General features: G+C 48.6%; 2 protein-coding genes across 14 annotated transcripts in view; one reads left to right on the top strand and one right to left on the bottom strand.

The window, feature by feature from the left end:
- The window catches only part of Pcca (propionyl-CoA carboxylase subunit alpha), a 372,170-nt gene extending 369,731 nt beyond the window's left edge, over positions 1–2,439 (top strand). The window contains exon 24 of the mRNA XM_010604603.2: positions 2,352–2,439. Coding sequence (XP_010602905.1) covers positions 2,352–2,420 — 69 coding nt within the window. The 3' untranslated portion in view covers positions 2,421–2,439. The remainder of the gene's footprint in view (positions 1–2,351) is intronic.
- Positions 2,440–3,487: 1,048 nt separating this feature from the next.
- The window catches only part of Ggact (gamma-glutamylamine cyclotransferase), a 41,728-nt gene continuing 28,133 nt past the window's right edge, over positions 3,488–17,082 (bottom strand). For all 13 annotated transcript variants that reach the window (XM_019204586.2, XM_019204583.2, XM_010604611.3 and 10 more), the window contains exon 3: positions 3,488–5,294. In XM_019204586.2, the coding sequence (XP_019060131.1) occupies positions 4,835–5,284 (450 nt within the window). In that variant the 5' untranslated portion in view covers positions 5,285–5,294 and the 3' untranslated portion in view covers positions 3,488–4,834. The remainder of the gene's footprint in view (positions 5,295–17,082) is intronic.

The following is a 17,082-nucleotide window of genomic DNA, read 5'->3' on the forward strand; positions in this document are numbered from 1 at the left end:
AGATAATTTCTCCACAAGAGAACAATTCAATTGTAGATCAAGAGGAGCTGACACCCCTGGTACACATGTGGGGCTTAATGACTCAGGGAGAAAAAGAGGAGAAAGATGTGTTAGTGAAGAGTGAAACTTTTTGAATGTATTTTTTTTCTGGAGGAGGAACGGAAAACCCTGTGAGGCGTCACTTCAGAGACACCCTTAGTGGGCAGCAGCCCTCTCCTGAAGGACATCTGGGGGAGCATGACCGGTGGTGTGAGGACAGTAGCCAAGGCTGGCCGGGTCCTGAGATGTGGACTCACCCTGGGGACACGGGTGCAGAGAGAGATGTTAGCTTACTTCAGGAAAGATGCCTCTATCACCTGCCATACCAGAAGGCTGTGAGACCGGTTCTCGGGAAGGCCCAGGGCAGGAAAACAGGTCCCTGTGCACATGGGACACCCAGGCTGGCCACTGGTGAGGTGGTGGTGCCATGCTGGTGGGGTTGGCACAGTTTCTGGAGTGTTCAGGAATCCTTCCTAAATTTGACTTTTTAAAATGGACAAGAGAATGCAGGTTCCCACTCATGTGAAAATCACTTTTTTGTTCACATTACTTATGTCAGTGTCATGGGATGTCCGTTGCATGCTATGTAGTTGGCCTGTTTGTGTGGGGCCAAGAGCAATAAGGACCCTAGCACTGGTTCTCCAAGCAGCGGGAGCTGCACCCCCCACCCCCACCCCGGGTGCCCTGTCTTTGTGGGCCGCTCCCACAGCAGCTCACAGCTGCCCCTTGGGTGTTACCGAGTGCGGCTGGCAGATCCCACTTTACGCTGTTCCTTTGGCCTAAGCCCTCGAGCCGAGCTGGAGTCTTTCCTCTCCATTCCATTCCGCTCCTCATCCCCAGGCCTCGAGCCAGTGCCACGAAGGCACAGCCAGAATGGCCTGGCTTAGTCTAAGGCTGACGGTTCTTGTCTGGGAACTTCATTTTTCCTCCCGGAGAAAAGGTTTATGATGGTACAGACCCTCTAGTTGTTGTACCATTATTAAAAACACATATCAGTTATATAACTGTCAAAGGCGTCAAGATCATAAAAAAGCAGTCATCTAGCCATGTAAGATGGGGCATCCCTGTAATCCCAGCTACTCAGAGGCTGAGGCAGGAATATACCAAGTTCAAGGTCAACATGAGCCTCTGAGAGACCCTGTCTCAAAAACAAAAAAAATTGACACCACCTGCCTCACAAGCAGAAGGACCGGAGTTTGATCCCTGGTACCAAAAAAAGCCCCCCAAAAATTGAAAAAATAAAGGGTCGAGGATGCCGCCCAGAGATACAGCACTTGTCTGTGAGGCTCAGTTTGGTCTCCAGCACTACCAAAGAAACAAGAATCAAAATGGCATCCACCGAGTGAGCCCCGTGAAGTGTTCACTGCACAGCTTAGTGTTAAGACTTTGGGCTCAAGTTTAAGAAAAAAGGGTCTGTGCAGTCCGCCTGCTATGGAGGGGCAGGGCCCAGGCCAGGCCAGCACCCGAGGCACAGTGACCTCACTGCTGGTCGCCTGTCAGCCACGTGGCCAGATAGTCTGGACCCCAAGGCAACCACCTTTGAGGAGGAGATGACAGTCTCTTATGTACACACTGCAACTCCGCCTGATATTTCTCAATCCGAATACAGATCTGGGCAAGCAAAACTTGATTGTATTTGGGAGCAATCACTAGAATGAGAAGGTACAGTTCTACATTCCCGGCCATACCGCCAAGGATCAGTACTTGTTTGGGACTGTTTACTTTTTAAAAATTATTATCATGAAACTATGTCATTAACTCTGAACATTTATACAAACGAAAACCATAGGAAGGGTGAGGAGCTGGCTGTTGAGTCAGCAGCATGACACATCAGGCTTTGGGATAGGGCCTGAGCCAGGTGTGGTGGCAGCATCTGTAATCCCAGCTGCTCAGGAGGCTGAGGCAGGATTGCAAGTTCAAGCCTGGTCTGTGCAACTTAGTGAGATGCTTCTCAGAATAAAATATTAAAAGGTGTGAGGATGCAGCCTAATGATCAAGCATGTACCTAATATCCACAACATCCTGGGTTCAATTCCCAGTACTGAAGAAAAAAAACAAAGAAAAAGTGGCCTGGACCCAAGTGCCCAGTAAAAGGGGCCAGCTGGCAAACTCTGGCTGAAATTCTCAAAGATGTCCTTCCTCGGCTGATGAGGACAGAGAGAGAGAAGAAAGGAGCGAGTCACAGCCTTCTGTTGGGACATCACTGGTCCTTGCAGTAGAGCGGCTGAGCCGAGCTGCAGGTACGGACATCTCCCTGATTTTCCAGCTAATGATGCTCACTCTCCCATTTTTTAAATTCCAATTTTTTAAAGGTGAAATCGGTGCATTGTAAAGCTGGGGACACAGTTGGAGAAGGCGATCTGCTGGTGGAACTGGAGTGAAGTATTTCCAGCCTCTCAATCAGCACTGGTTAAAGTAGCCATTTCCCTCCTCCCTGCCCTCTCCTCCACCTCCAGCCAGACCGCGCGCAGCCCATAATCCTGTGAGTGGCCCGCATCATAGTTATTCCATGAGAGTCAGACCCAACACTGCCAAAGAAATCACCAACGGGAATTTTATTGATATAAATACTTGTACATATGATTTGTACTTCTGCTGTGAGATTTCCTAGTGTCAAAATTAAATCAATAAAGCTAAGCATTTGTCTAAATATTAGTTTGCCCCCTTTTCTAAAGGTTTACACATTATACAAGTAAAATTAGTGTAAACTATGATAGAAACAGTAGACTTGGAGACAAACAAGAAGGAATCTCTTCATTGTAAGGTTGACAATGCACATCGATGAATTAAAGACCCTGGACTTTCTACAGTAAAGACATTCACTTAACCCATTCTCAACAAATTCTCAAATTTGTGTTGCACATATAAACCTGTGTTTATGAACAATATTGTTTGCTTTTTTTTTTTTTGGTACCGGGGATCAAACTCAGGCCCTTGCCCCTTGAAAGGCAGGCGCTGGAACCACTGAGCTAAATCCCAGCCCCTTAACAATACGTATTAATAAAATAGAATTATTTTTGTGAAATGTTGCTTTTTGAAATCAGAATTCAGTAAACATGAAACATGTTAATACCTTATATGTCAATTACATCATATACTTTAACAGACTTATACATATAACCTGCCTGAAATATATTTTATTTGAAAACAGACCAATAAACATTTAAAAATCTGTTAAAGTATATGAATGTTCATGTGCAAAAAAAGGATATTTCATAATTAACATTGAGTTGGCCCCCTTTTTTGGGAGACAATATGCACATAGGTGACAGACTGTCCCAGGTGACTATAAATACCAGCATTGCGATCCTTTTAAAACATATAAATTCACTTCTTTGCCTCTGAAGTTACTAAATCAGCATTGCTGTTTTATAATCTGATTACCCGCCTCTCTGGTAATTGAGGACTAGCTCTTGGGCTCCTTAGAGATGAGGTGGTTCTGCTGATTCCGGAAGTGCCTTCCTCTGTGGCTCCACACAGGTCACTACGGATGGCTGACTGCTCAGGTCATTCGGGGCCTGCCGCCTGAGCTGGAGTGGAGGACAGGGCACCGCCTGTCCCTTTCCTGTGGCTTCGGGCTGGGCCCTCAGGGCTGCCTCACCCATCGCCGTAGTGGGAGGAGCTGCCGCCAGATTGGCAGCTGATGCCCATCCTCGCTCCCCTTTTTCTGTTGTGTGAAGCAAGTTTCCAATTAAGAAAAAGAGGCTAAAAATAATGATGATGTTTTTGTGCCAGATGTAGTTAGTGATCAGAGTCTACCATTAAGTTGAAGAGTAAGAGAGCTTTCCTGATGGAGAACGAGGTTACTAAGGACCAGCAGCTGCATTTTCATGTGGTTCTGAAATTCCTGGAATCCATTTTGTCCTTTGCTGGTAAGGAGAAGCAGAGTCGTGCGCCGACTTGAATCTCTGCTGACAGATTATCAGATGGAGGTGGGTAGTAATTGGTACTTCGTGCCTTGCTAACATTATTTTAAGTGCTGTTTGTATTTGGAGGCTAAGCCTTCTGTCAGCCCTGAAGAACAAATTACTAACATGCTGGTTCTTCTCTGAAAGGCCTACCCCCAGGCACCGTGCCTCTGGAGGCAGTGATGGCCTGGGGCTGGGCTCTGGCGAGGAGTGGCTTCCCAGGAAGTCGGGTGCTCAGCTGTATCTCCCAGTAAGTGGGTGTTCGTGCCTTTGCTTGCTTAGAATGAAAAGAACCGTCAGAAAAGTATACTGAAATGAGGCCGCAGGTAGCGCCACACATGGGGGTTGCTCTCAGCACATCTAGTTTAATTTCAAATGGACATTGTGGTCTGAAACCATGAACAATGTGCTACCTACATACACTCTCTATAGGAGAGTATGTTTTTCTTGAGGAGTTTTTAATTATATTGAGTCATTAAAAAATCAGCTTTTATTAAATTTTTTCACGCTAGGTGCTACAGGCCAGAATAAGTACAGTCATCTGCAAACCCCAGTCATTATAGTCCCCGAGTATGCGATCTTGGGAGCAAACTGAAGCAAAAAGAAGAAAGAAAAGTGTATCATGTGAGTCCTTTAAATACCGTTTAGAGCAGTGAGTAATGGAAGCTGTTCTTATCCGATGCACCCAGGCCCAGAGGTGCCAGTTAAGCAGGAAGCCATGATACTGAATCAGTTGAAGGTGCAGTCTTGCTGCAGTGGAAGGTCAGCACCACGGAGCTCCCGTTTCTAGACTGAGTCTTGCCGCTGAGGGGCTGGTCTGCTCCTGCACCGAGTCAAGGTGACGAGGCTTCTGTAGGTCCCGTCCTTGCCGCCACCGCCAGCCCTTCTTACCTGTTTTCCCGGGGGTTGTAGCGCAGCCCGTGCGGTCCCTCTGAGTTGTAGCTGTCATGGTAGGGGAGGTGGACCCACTCTGGCGCATAGGTGGCCGTGCTGTACACGAAGCACTGCACGCTGTCCCGGGGGCCGCCCCCGCCCTCCCACTCGAGCACGGCCACCTGAACGGCCCTGCGCTGGTACATGTCAGGACAGCCCTCGAAGTCATCAAGGAAGCGCAGCATCTGCTCGTCCACTGTGTAGATCTCGCCTGCCACACGGCGGCCCCTGCCTGGGAGGTGGAGCAGCCAGGGGATGTTGTGCTCGCCGGCAATCACCAGCGGGTAGGGCTCTGCCGTGTGGCCGCGGCCCTGGAAGGCTGCCAAGCCATGCACCCTGTCCAGCAGGACCTGGTGGTTGGGCTGGCCTCGCTTCAGGGTGCCGTACACGAAGACCAGTGCCATCTGCCTGGGGCTGTGGGGAGAGACAGGAGCATGTCACCAGTGGGGCAGAGCTGCTGGACGAGGCCCTGTTGGAGGGGACACTGCCAGGCTCGCTGGGCTGGGGCTCCCCTCCCCTTCCCTTCTGCTGGCTGTAGACAAGTACAGAAGAGTGATAGTGTTTTACTCAAACTTGCTTTATGGACACAACTCAGAAATTCATACAATTTTCACACCATGAAATATTTTTTGATTTTTTTTTTCAGCCATTTAAAAATACACACGTCACCATGCATGGTGGAGCACAACTGCAATTCCAGTACTCTGGGAGGCTGAGGCAGGAGGATCACAAGTTCCAGCCCAGCCTGGGCAACTTAGTAATTTAGCAAGATTCAAAATAATAATAACAATAATAATAATAATAAATAATAATAATAATAGTAAAGGTTGGGCTGTAGCTCAGTGTGCAGGACCCAGGTTCAATCCTTACAAAAAAAAAAAAAAAAAAGAAGCCATTCTTAGCTAGTGGTCTGTTAGAAAACAGACACCAGGCCAGACTAACCTGTCGTTGCCAATCCTTGGTCTAAAGAAAGGGCAAATATTTGTGACTGTAAAAATCTTCCATGTATTTGAGGGAACTTGGCAGTGGATCTGCCTTCCACTTTGGGGCCTAAGCCCTATGACACCTCTCTGGTTTGGCAGAAGAAAGGGCACATCAGCCACCCCATGCCACCTGGCCAGACAGACCCTTCCCAGAAGTGCTACTTCCAGTGGCCAATCGACTGGTTCACAGAGCCCTCTGACCACAGGCCTTCCTGGCTCAGGCAGGAGCTGCTGCAGGGTTTCCTCAGCTGCCCCCTGCATTCAGATGGCCTCACTTGGGTCTCCCCAGGCTTCGGCCCCCACGCCAAGACCACCAGACTTCTCACACCTGATACCTCCCTCCCCTGACCATCCCAAGTGGAGCAGCTTCAGGCCAGGCCCCAGCAGGGACCTCCCAGCCACACACACCTGTGTGGTGAACAGCTGCTCCTGGGACCACCTCCCACCACCTGTGGGTCCAGGATCCTCAGCACCCTTGACAGGCACTCATTTCAAGAATATATTCGCTTGCACATGGGGACAGCCTGGCCTGGGCTGCCCCCACACAACTGCCATCTTCTCTGGAAGTTTTCAAAAGGATTTTGAAATTTGTACAGTAAACAGAGAAAAGTGAGGGACAGCAGTGAGCAAACAGGCATTTACAATAATCACCTGCAGTCCAGCTACCAGAGAGAAAGCTCTGCATTTCCATTCTGGGCCCGGCAGTCTGGCCCAGCAGAATTCTAACAGTGGCACCTGTCGCATTTCCTTTCTCAAGGTCTTAGAGGGTAATGATGCTTCATGATGACTCACTGTGACTCACAGCAGCAACCCTGGCTCCACGTGAAGGTAAATATCTACACTGGCCTGGGTCCGGGCCACAGGGACTGTTACATAATGACACAAGTGACTCAAACAAAAATGGAAAAGGAGTAGGGCCCCTCTTCACTGTGCTTCACTGCCCTCTGCCCAGGCCATGCAATGACAGCTGGTGGCAGGTGTGTGGGGGACAAACCTCAGAGAACTGGGATGTGGCTCAGTGAGTGCCTGTTGACACGTGCAGCCCAGGTTCCACCCCAGCACTGCAAAAGACAAAAACCAGGGAAACGCGTCCTAGAAAATCTGTAAACGGCTGTATAAGAAAAACAAAATGCCCTGCCCGTTCTGACTCCTCAGAGGCAACACTGTTAAGCTCCTCAGCTGTTAACAGTAGGCATCTCTTTCCATACTGTGACTTCCACTGCTACTTCTTGGTGTTTTAAATTATGTCTTGCCTCCATGCACCAAAGACAAGCATGCATGGTGGTTTAAAGCACAGACTTTACAACCAAACTGCCTGTTGAAATCCTGGCTCTAACACTTTGTACTGGGTGACTTTAGGCCAATCTCTGAACCTCTCTGTGCTGCAGCTCCACCAACTAGAAAGTGAGTGCAGTGACTGCAGCCACTGCTTGCCTCCAGGGCTGTGGCGAGGGCTGAGTGGCCGTGCATGCTTGCGATGTCCTGTCACCATCACAGTCAGCACTCGTCCTCCACCCGCTCCCCCACCTTCCGAGAGACCGCACCAGTGTGGGTCAAATCCATATTCATTTCAGCATTAGAACTATGTAAATGCTGCTCTCAGCGAAGACACATAGTGTACTGTGATTAAATTTCCTCCCTGTGGCACTTTCTTGGCGTTGAAGCTGCCTTGGGCTTGTTTTGCTTTGGTGTCTGCTCAGGTTGCCAGGGATGTCATCCAGTGCCACCTTTCCCAGTTTGGTCCCTCCGGTTCCGCTCGCTCTGGCTGGGTCCTCGAGGGCCCTTCCACTGCCCATGCTAGAGCCTGTCCCTTTCTTGGCTGAGTCCCTCGCTTTGCTGAAGCTTATCTCCCACTCAAGGTTAGTAACCTGGCCAGGTGCAGGATCCTACAAAGTGTTTTTCACTGTCTTCCAGCCTCCTAGGTTCTTGCTGAGAAGTCCAGGGCTGTCAGGCAGACTGCTTCGTGTGTGACTTGAGCTTCTCTCTCAGGAGGCCTGAGGTCTCATCTCATCCCAGAGATTCTGAAAGTTGTGATGATGAGGATGTGTGTTTTCTATTTTCATTCTTTTTTTGCTGGAATTTGGGCCTAAACACTTGTCTTGGATCATGGGAAATTTCTTCCCTCTTCTTCCTCCCTTCCTTCTGCATCTCCTGATATTCATGGCATGAGAGGGCAGGACAGCAGGTTGGCCAGCAGTTAGGGTCAGGCATGTGTCAGTACGGGGCATTTCCCTCCATCCCGTGTCCCTCACAGGTACCCGCAGCAGCACAGTCCACCGGCATCCTAGGGGCTTCTCAAAGCACAGGAACTGACTTCAGGTTCTGAGGTCACTGGGCTGCTAAGTCAAACACCACTCGATGTTTTCTAATTTTCATACTTCCGTTGCTCGCTGTGTTCTCCTGTCTTGGCAGGACTTTTGAGTGGCGTTTTAACCTGTTTTATGTTACTGTAATGGTAACTTTATGGAAAACAGGTTTATTTAGCACACAGTCTTGGAGGTTCAGGGCTCATGCCTGGACGGCCTTGCACGCACACCGTGGACAGAAACTGGGTGTTGTACCCTGTCCTGTTTTTTTCCCCTTTTATAAAGCCAGCAGGAATCAGTCATGGAGGCCACCCTTATTACCTTAAGTAACTGCTGGATATGACACCAAAGTCATAGACAACAGAATTAAAAATAATTCGGACTACAGTGAATTTTAAAACTTTTGCATACTAAGGAATATAATCTACAGTGAAAAAAACAACCTATGGAAAAGGAGAAAGTACATGCAAATCAAATACTGTATCTGATAGCAATTATTAACCGAGAATACATAAATTCCAAAAGCACAACAAAAACTCAATTATAATATTGGGCAAAGTCCTTAGTGCTCAAGGTCACTATCAGGGATGTGCAAGGCCCAACCACAGCGACATCCTGCCTCATCTACATGAGGATGACTACTTCCCAAAACAGCGACACCACGTAACACACGGTGGTGAGGATGTGCAGACACCGAGCCCTGTGCACTGCCGGTGGGAACACTGGTGCGGTAACTAGAAAACTGGGAGCTCTTCCTAAAAATAAACTTCAGTAAGTCAAGTGTGCTGGTCAGGTTTACTGTGAGCTTTTTATATATGGCCTTTACTGTGTTGAAGCAATTTCTTTCCGTCCCTATTTTGAGTGTTCTTACCATGAAACAGAGATGACTGTATGTTTTTTACTTTGTAGCCTAATGTGTCACAGTGATTTTTTTCTATGTCCCATCTTTGCATTCCAGGAATAAGCCTCACTTGATCATAATATGTTGCTTTAATGTATTGCTGAATTCTGTTTGCTGATATTCTGTTTAGGATATTTTTATCCATTTTATCCATCAATTCTGGGGACGATATTCACCCATTTTGTTGCAGGTAATTGTTCACAGTATTCCCTCAGAATCTTTTTTATTTCTATCAAATGGGTTCTAGTGTCCTCTCGTTTCAGATTTTACATATCCTCCCACATCCTGCCCCATTCCCACCCGTTAAAGATTCAATTTGTTACTCTTTCCAAACTGCAAATTCTTAGTGCTGCTGATGTTTAGATTTGGCTCTGAACTGTCCGCCAGCACAGGTGTGGTTGCCAGAAGATGGCATTGGGAGGGGTGGTGGACCTTGTTGGAGGGAGAGGTGTCAGGGGCACACCCAACTATTCTGCTTTGCTCCCAGCCCCTGCTCTGCCCTTTGTTCTCTCTCTCTCTGGTTCCTGCCACACTCCACCACTTGCTCTTGCCATGATGCTCTGACTCCACAAGACCAGAAGCCATGGAGCCAGCTGGCCATGAACTGCAGCCTCTGAAACTTGAGCCAGAATCAACCTTTCCCATTTGTTTTTTTTTTCCCTCAGGTATTTTGTCACAATGAAAGAAAGCTAACACAGTCTCTATTTTTCTGTTCTTTATCTTTGCTCTAATCTCTACTACTCATTTTCTTCTACTGGCTTTGGTTCTGAGTTCTGTGTCTCTCTGTACTCTCATTCCTTATCTGTCACATTTGGCCCATTTCTAAGGGCTGTTGTGAAGGTCACAGCCAGTAAGTAGGATACATGAAAAGCCCATTACAACAGCCGGGGTAACCTAACCTGTGCCTGTGATTCACTCTGGCCAAGACAGACTCAGGGCCCTGCCACGACACACCCAGCCCCTGGACCGCGCCAGGGAGGAGGCACTGCCACTGTGGCGGGCGCTGCTGTGTCTTCCCTCTCCCCTTCCCACCGTACTAGTTTTTTCCCTGGTGAAGTCCTGGATAAAATAGGAGAGTTTGGCATAGTAGGAAAGAGCTGTAGGTGAGCACAGCGAAACAAAGACTTCAGTCACTCTCCTTGGACAGAGAGTGGATGTCCCAGGTAGGCCAGAACACAGGCCCAGACAGTGTGGGCCCAAGCCCCACGTGGAACGTGAGGCAGGGCAGCCCCAGTGTTTTGCAGGTGGACATTAAGGACACAGTGTACAGTAGGTGAAAAGTGCAGTGTGGTATGATGATGGGTCCTACCTCCACCACTCGGCTGCTGTATTGAAGTCTGAGCCTTTGTTTTGTTTCATGATTATAAAACAGGGTCTGCTGTATTTCCCTGTGGGCTAATCTGTACTGCCTGACAACTGTGTGCTTGGCACCAGCATCTGATGAATGCAGATGCCCCCCTCCCCTTGACCTTTCCTGACTCTGCTCCTCCTGAGGTCTCTGTCCCAATGCCATCCTTTACAAAGATATTTACTAGCTGTGTTTTTCTTGATTAAGCCCCTAAAAATAAAAGTGAATACATTATAAGAGAATCAAGTTATGTCACATAGTGGTAGTGGTCTTAATTATTTCTCAGAACCGATAGGAATGCCTCGGAAGGTGATACCATTGATTTAGAGCACAGGACCTTAATTCCAACTGTGGAAAATCAGTTCAGTAACTTTCCTCTGCAGATGACAGCTGACTTCCATAAAGGAAAAAGAGGTTAACTTTTTTTTCTTTCTAGGTAATAGTTCAGCATATGTATCCTTTTTAATGTAAAATTAGTTTGAGAATGCTATGCAATGAAAAATTTATGTTCTGCATTTTGGCTTCTTTCATAAGGAAAACATTACCTTTTCTGATTGTGTTTTGAACAATAAACTCCAATCCTTCAGGAAGCAACTTGTCCCTTTGGGGACTGAGAAAGGATCAGAGTTAAGCACTGAAACAAGCAATTAATTCCCATTAGAGGATTAAGGCACTCATGATCACTTTGAATCCAAAAAGTGAGTTTGAATAAAATGGTGAATAACCAAGCGGGTTACTTGTCAGAGTGAGTAAGTGACAGGACCAAAGAGCGACCCAGAACTCGTAGGTGAGGCTGGGCGGCCATGTGACACAGTGCCTAGGATCAGGCAGGGTTTCAGGTCCAGGGCGCAGTCCATGCTGTAACAGATGTGGCCCATGAACATAACTGTATGTCCCCATCTCTTAACGGACAGAGTGGAAGACAGGCACGCAGGAGATGCTAACGTGCTGGTCGGAGAAGCGTCCTCTCCAGCTCCAGAGCCCGTTCCCAGTGAGCATAAGCATCATGTGTACAGATGCCAAGCACAAAGTGAGACCAGTGAGAGGCTGGCGGGACCCAGAAGCTGACCCACTGTCCCCAACCTGGCAGGCTAGGAGTGACGCGGACATCTGGGATCCAGCCAGAGGGGCACAGGCCCAGAGGCTCTGCAAGTGTCAGGTCAGCAGAGTCTGTAGTTAACATTATCTGTCTTTAGAAAAAAAAGACACCGAGGCAAATGTCCCTCGGGCCCAGCACTGCCTGACATGCCTGTCGCTTATTCAGCGGTTTCTTTCCTGAAGCACAGTCCATCTACAGCTTCATATTTCATCACTGAAGCAGAAATTGAAAGTGATTACAAGTCTTGTGCATAATTGTTGCATTTGTCCTGTTTAATTTTTTCCTAGCCACCTGGTGGCAAGAGTGTAAAAGGCAGGATTTAAAAGTTTATTATGATAGTGTACAAATTGCGTTACTGTGTATGCTCAGTTCATGCTTAATGCACACACACACACGCCAGGCGAACCCCCCCAAAATGGGGTAAAGCTTAATTCTCAGGTCAGTTTCCAAAACGATCACTGTACGAAAGGTCAGCCATTTTTTAGAATGGTTTCATCTAAAGGAAAAGAAAGGTTAGTAAAATCTGTTGTCATTACTGCAAGCCTCTCCGTGTGAGAAATCGGCCAGTAACAAATGACCAGGTGGCAGACTAAGCAGACTAAGACTGGTAAGAAAAGTAAAATGACAGGATGTGGGAGGTGTGAAGCCCAGGCCCCCCCAGCTCTGCCGCTCTCTCCTAGCGAGAGGAGAAATTTCCAGAACCAGAACCACACAGCCCAAAGAACTGCCTGGCAGAGAACTTCCCTGTCTCTTCCTGGACCACTTCTCAGCTTTCCTCACTCACTGTCTTGTGTCAAACGTGGCACCAGCAGGGTCTTTCCTGCCGCCCCTCCCCAAGTCAGGAAGGACACAGTGATCACTGTTAGGCTACCCGGTCACAGAGGACAAAGTGCCCGCTGCCGCCCTGGTCCTCATGCCAGGCAGTGCCTGGAGCAGGCACAGACATGGCCGAGGGGGTGGAGATGGCCGTCCTGACCCCGAAGAGGTCTCTGCATTTTACAGAAACCACACAGGCCCGGCGCTCAGGAGCTGCTCAGGAGCAGCTTCCCGCCTCCCCCACCGTAACACTATTTTCCCTGGAGAAAAGGCTGAGTGTCCGGTATAGTTACACATTAATTCTTCACGAGTTTCTTAGAACTGTAGGAAGCAGGTGAAAAAACAGAATGCTGTGAACTTTGAACTCAGGCCTGGTCTGCCAGCGCGAGCAGCTAGAGGTCACTGTCCCCGTGCAGCTCCGGCGTGGTGCCAGCCCGGCTGCGCATCCTGTGGGCGCTTTGATGCTCTCCTTCTGTGGCTCAGTAGTTTCTTTATAACCAACTCCAGGGCTTCCTGCTGCAGCCGGCCCCGCCAGCCCCTCCCAACCCCCAGGAAGTGGCCGAGGAAGCCCCTTCCTTACGTTAGCCAGGACACAGGCTGGGAAGAGCCGGCGCCTTTGAAATCAGAGGCTGGGGCCCTCACACCCTCAGTGCCCCCAGCTTAGACTCCCCCAGGGCTGGGAAAACAACTGGCACTCTGGTCCCGATGCCACACCAGCCTGATGAGCACAGCCTCAGCAAACTTTCCTGGGTTTTTACTCTGGCCACAGCAAAAATCACTAATTTTTTCATCACTTTAAAGGAAACTGTTGTCATCTTCAAAACACGCAGCAACCAACAAAGCAGCCATGGCCTTCACAGCTCCCTTCCCATTTGTAGGGGACAGGAAGCCAAAGCTGCAGCTGGAAAACCCCAATGACCCAGGCTGGGAGAGCAGGCCTGTACACAAGGAAGGTTGGAGAAGCCAGGGTGCCAAAGCCAGGCACGGATGCCACGGAAGGTGCCAGGGCCCCATGGGAACCACCTGCAGCTTGGAGGTAAAGGCAGGGGTGGCCACCTGGGAGTACAAGGCCACCCTGCGAGATGGCCTCAGCCCCAGAGCACACAGAGCTTCTTGGTGCCGTGTGGCTGGTGCAGATCCAAACGCTCCTTGGGGCTAGGCTCTCAGCATCTCAGAGCCACAGCCCACTGGGAAGGCCAGGGCCAGAGGAAACCAAGGGCCTTCCGGGCAGGCTGAGGGCTCAGGGCGGCCACAGAGGTCCGTAGCTGTGACGTGTGACCCAAAGCTGCAAAGGTCAGCGCAGTGGGAGGCCACCCTTTTGAGGTGGGCGTGAGAACACTTCCAACCTGACCCAGGTGGCTCGGGTGGGGGAGCCACTTGTAACCACCATCCTGTGCATTTAATCTGTGGATAAGAAATTCAACCTAAAAGAACACTAGCTGGGTTCAGGGAAGGAAGATGGCCTGCAGGCCCCTCACCAGTCGGTATTGGAGTTCAACATGCTTCCCAATCCCCGATCAGAGACAGAAGCGCAGCACTGTGTATTCATGATCTCCCCAAGCATCTGAGTACGCCGGGAGCAGTTCTAAAACAGACCTGTTGTGACCACTCACTCGGTCCCTCACTGGAATCCCGCACGAGACAGAACACACAAGCACACTTGCCTGCAGCTGCTCCCCAAGTTCCGGGATGAGGTGAGTAGCTCCGCACTGCAGAAGTGTGGATGAGCGGCGCAGCCTGAGACTCGGGCAGCCTTCAGACTGCGAGGGCCATCACAACGGCTGCTGCCGAGTTCCTTGGCCACTAAGACCCAGGGCAAACGGTTTGCATTTTGGAACACCTTTCCAGGCCCACTGGGGAGGGCCTTAACTCACAGGCTGGCCTCAGTTCAAAATGTTTATGCTGCCTGGTGCGGCCGCTGGTCAGGTAGAGCAGGGCCAAGAATCTGGGCCTGGTCTTCACCCGCTCTGCCTGCACATGACGCCGGGTCTGACTGAAGGTAGTGAGCGACTCCCACACTACCTCATGGTCCGAGGTCTGCATTGCTCTACCTCCTGGGCCCTTTCTTACATTCGCTTTTCTGCAGAATGTCTTCTTTTCATCTGGAAACTGGGGGTTAGAAATACCTTGATTGCCTGGGCTTGGAATATGAATGACAACGCAGTGGTAAACTACTTAAAACGTTTTGTTTCCAAGAGATGTTTTAAAGTCATAGTAACACAGTCTTTATATGTTTTGCTTTCATAAGTGAGAAATGGAGAGTTTGGAATGCAAACTTAAGAAAACCAGAACAATTACAGAATATTCGCAAAGCCATTCTCTTTTCTTCTACTTAGCAAAATATTCTATAAAGATGAGAACATATATCCACTTAAACAATTCATAGATAACCATTTTAGAAAAGTAAAAATACAGGTGGGGCCCGTGACTAGGATTGGCCATTGTGGCCTATAACTAGCAGCTTCCCATCTGGTTGCTTTGGGAGGAACAAACCTAGGAGAAAGCATTCCACAGTGTGCCCAGAGGCTGGAGGTCATGGCCAAGCTGCTGCTGGCAATGGGGGAGGCAAGGCCAACACAGGCCATGGGAGCCTGCAGGAGTGTCCTGGGCTCAACTACCTGGAGGGAACACAGGACAGCCAACCAGGGAAGCCTCCACCAAACACAAACACAAGATGTCAAGATACCTGGGATCACTGCCTGCCCTACATAAGGACCCAGCACCGAGCAGAGGTCCACCCTCATGCCATTCCTGACCTGCCCATCCATCAGGTGCACCCAGCACAGCATCACCATGCCTCAGGGACCACTACCCAGGACCATTACACCAGGGACCAAAGGGAACTCCAGACCCAACAGGAAAGCAGTGAGTGAGTGGCACCATGGTGCCCTGGCCACTGTGCTGGCAGCAATCAGTGGTCGGTTTTTGGAAATTGGGATGGAACTCTTGGTAGCAAGGACAGATTTACCTTCTGCTAGGAATATTAAAACCGGCTTAACTTCTCCAAAGAGACACTGATTACCAGGAAGTAATCAGGTAGGCAGGAGGCAGCAGAGAAAAGAAAGCAAACCTGGTAAAGTTAACTGCCCACATCAAGGTGCCAGAAGAAGTCGGGACATTGCCCCAACATGTACACATGCACACACAGTTCTATTTGTAAGCATTATGGAAATAAGCCTTTTAAAAATAAAAGCTCAGAGCTCAAAATTAAATCTTATGGGGTTTTTGACTAATTACCATCCCCAAGACATTCAGGTTTTTTTTTTTCAGTGCTTGTATAATTACCCAAGTTAAATTCAATTAAAACAGCTGAGAGATGAGTTTACACTCTGAATTACAATAAGAAAGAGCAGGAGGAAATGGGGCGAATTCTAAATACCTGCTGCTCCACAGACCCCTGAATCCTAAGTCTGAAACTTCCTGAACTGTACTGGGGCTCTGGAGGAAAATGGACAACAAAACTTACTGCATCCGACCCTTTATGTACCACATCCCCACTAAACACATGCAAATAGGCACGCTGGTGCACGTACACACGTGTACACACACACACACCCCTGCCCCACTTCTGAAAGCTCCTTCACAGCTGGGAACACTGACAGAAGCCAGGGCAGGACTAGGAGGCTGCAGCTAACACAACTACTTGCATTCTTTCCATCTGTAATCCTCTGGCCTCTCTGGTGTCGGGGGCAGGTCCCAGGACTCTACCGAAATTCTACTAACAAGCACATTTCATGTATACTGGGCTTTAAAAAACACATAAAAGCCAATGCACCACCCAACCCTGGACTACAAAATCCCTTGTTAACACCTTACAGTTATCTGGGAAGGTATGCCTAACACCTTCAATTTAGGCACTTTTTCAAGTAAACCTTTTTCAAAAATAACAAGAATTTTGTTTTTCATTATGGAGGGGTTTTTTGTTGCTTTAGGGTACAGGAGACTGAACCCAGGATCTTTTTAATAAGTGCATCTCCAGCTCCTCCCCACCTTTTAATTTGAAATAAGGTTTCTCTAAGTTGCTAAATTGCCCAAGCTGGGTTCAAACTTGAGATCCTCCTGTCTCAGCCTCTCAGGGATTACAGGCATATGCCAGCACACCTGGCTCTTTTTGTTTGTTTGTTGACAGTATTCTTTCCATTATGCTAAAGAAAATTGTTTAGCCGAGCATTTGGGTGGGGGTACCAGGGATCGAACTCAAGACTTTGTGCTTGGAGGAAGGTGGTGACAGCATTGAGCTACATCCTTGGTTTAGCATTTTCTTAATTTCAGTAACTCAGGCACTTTTGATATCAGCATATCAGGCACTTTTGATTTCTTTTTGTCTCTAGAAGCTAGGAGCTCTGTCATTTCCCTTGTCCAAAACTACTTTTTAAATTAACAAGGAAAAATGTGTATGAAAACAGTAAGGAAAAAACCCTAAGGATTCTCCCCACATTGTCCCTCAGCTGTCCAAGCCAAGGAAATCTCTTCTCCCCAGGGTGGGAGCAGCCGGTGCCTCCCGGGAGGAGCCTGCTGTCCCCTTCCCACACCTGGCTGGCCACGCAGACATCTCTGTCAGTAAATCCCCCAGAAGGACTCTGATGACACTGAGGCCTGAGGCAGGAGAGAAGAATACAGATCGGTAGAAAGGAGGCAGGGAAAACTGTCATTTTAAAATTGGGTTTTGGGACACAAGCTTTACCCAAGATTACCATGCCTTTTTTCCTTCCAGGAAATTCACTCAAAAAAAAAAAAAAAAAAAAAACC

The sequence above is a fragment of the Fukomys damarensis genome, unplaced genomic scaffold (genome assembly GCF_012274545.1).
Source record: "Fukomys damarensis isolate Sample0158 unplaced genomic scaffold, DMR_v1.0_HiC HiC_scaffold_6, whole genome shotgun sequence".
Lineage (NCBI taxonomy): Eukaryota > Metazoa > Chordata > Mammalia > Rodentia > Bathyergidae > Fukomys > Fukomys damarensis.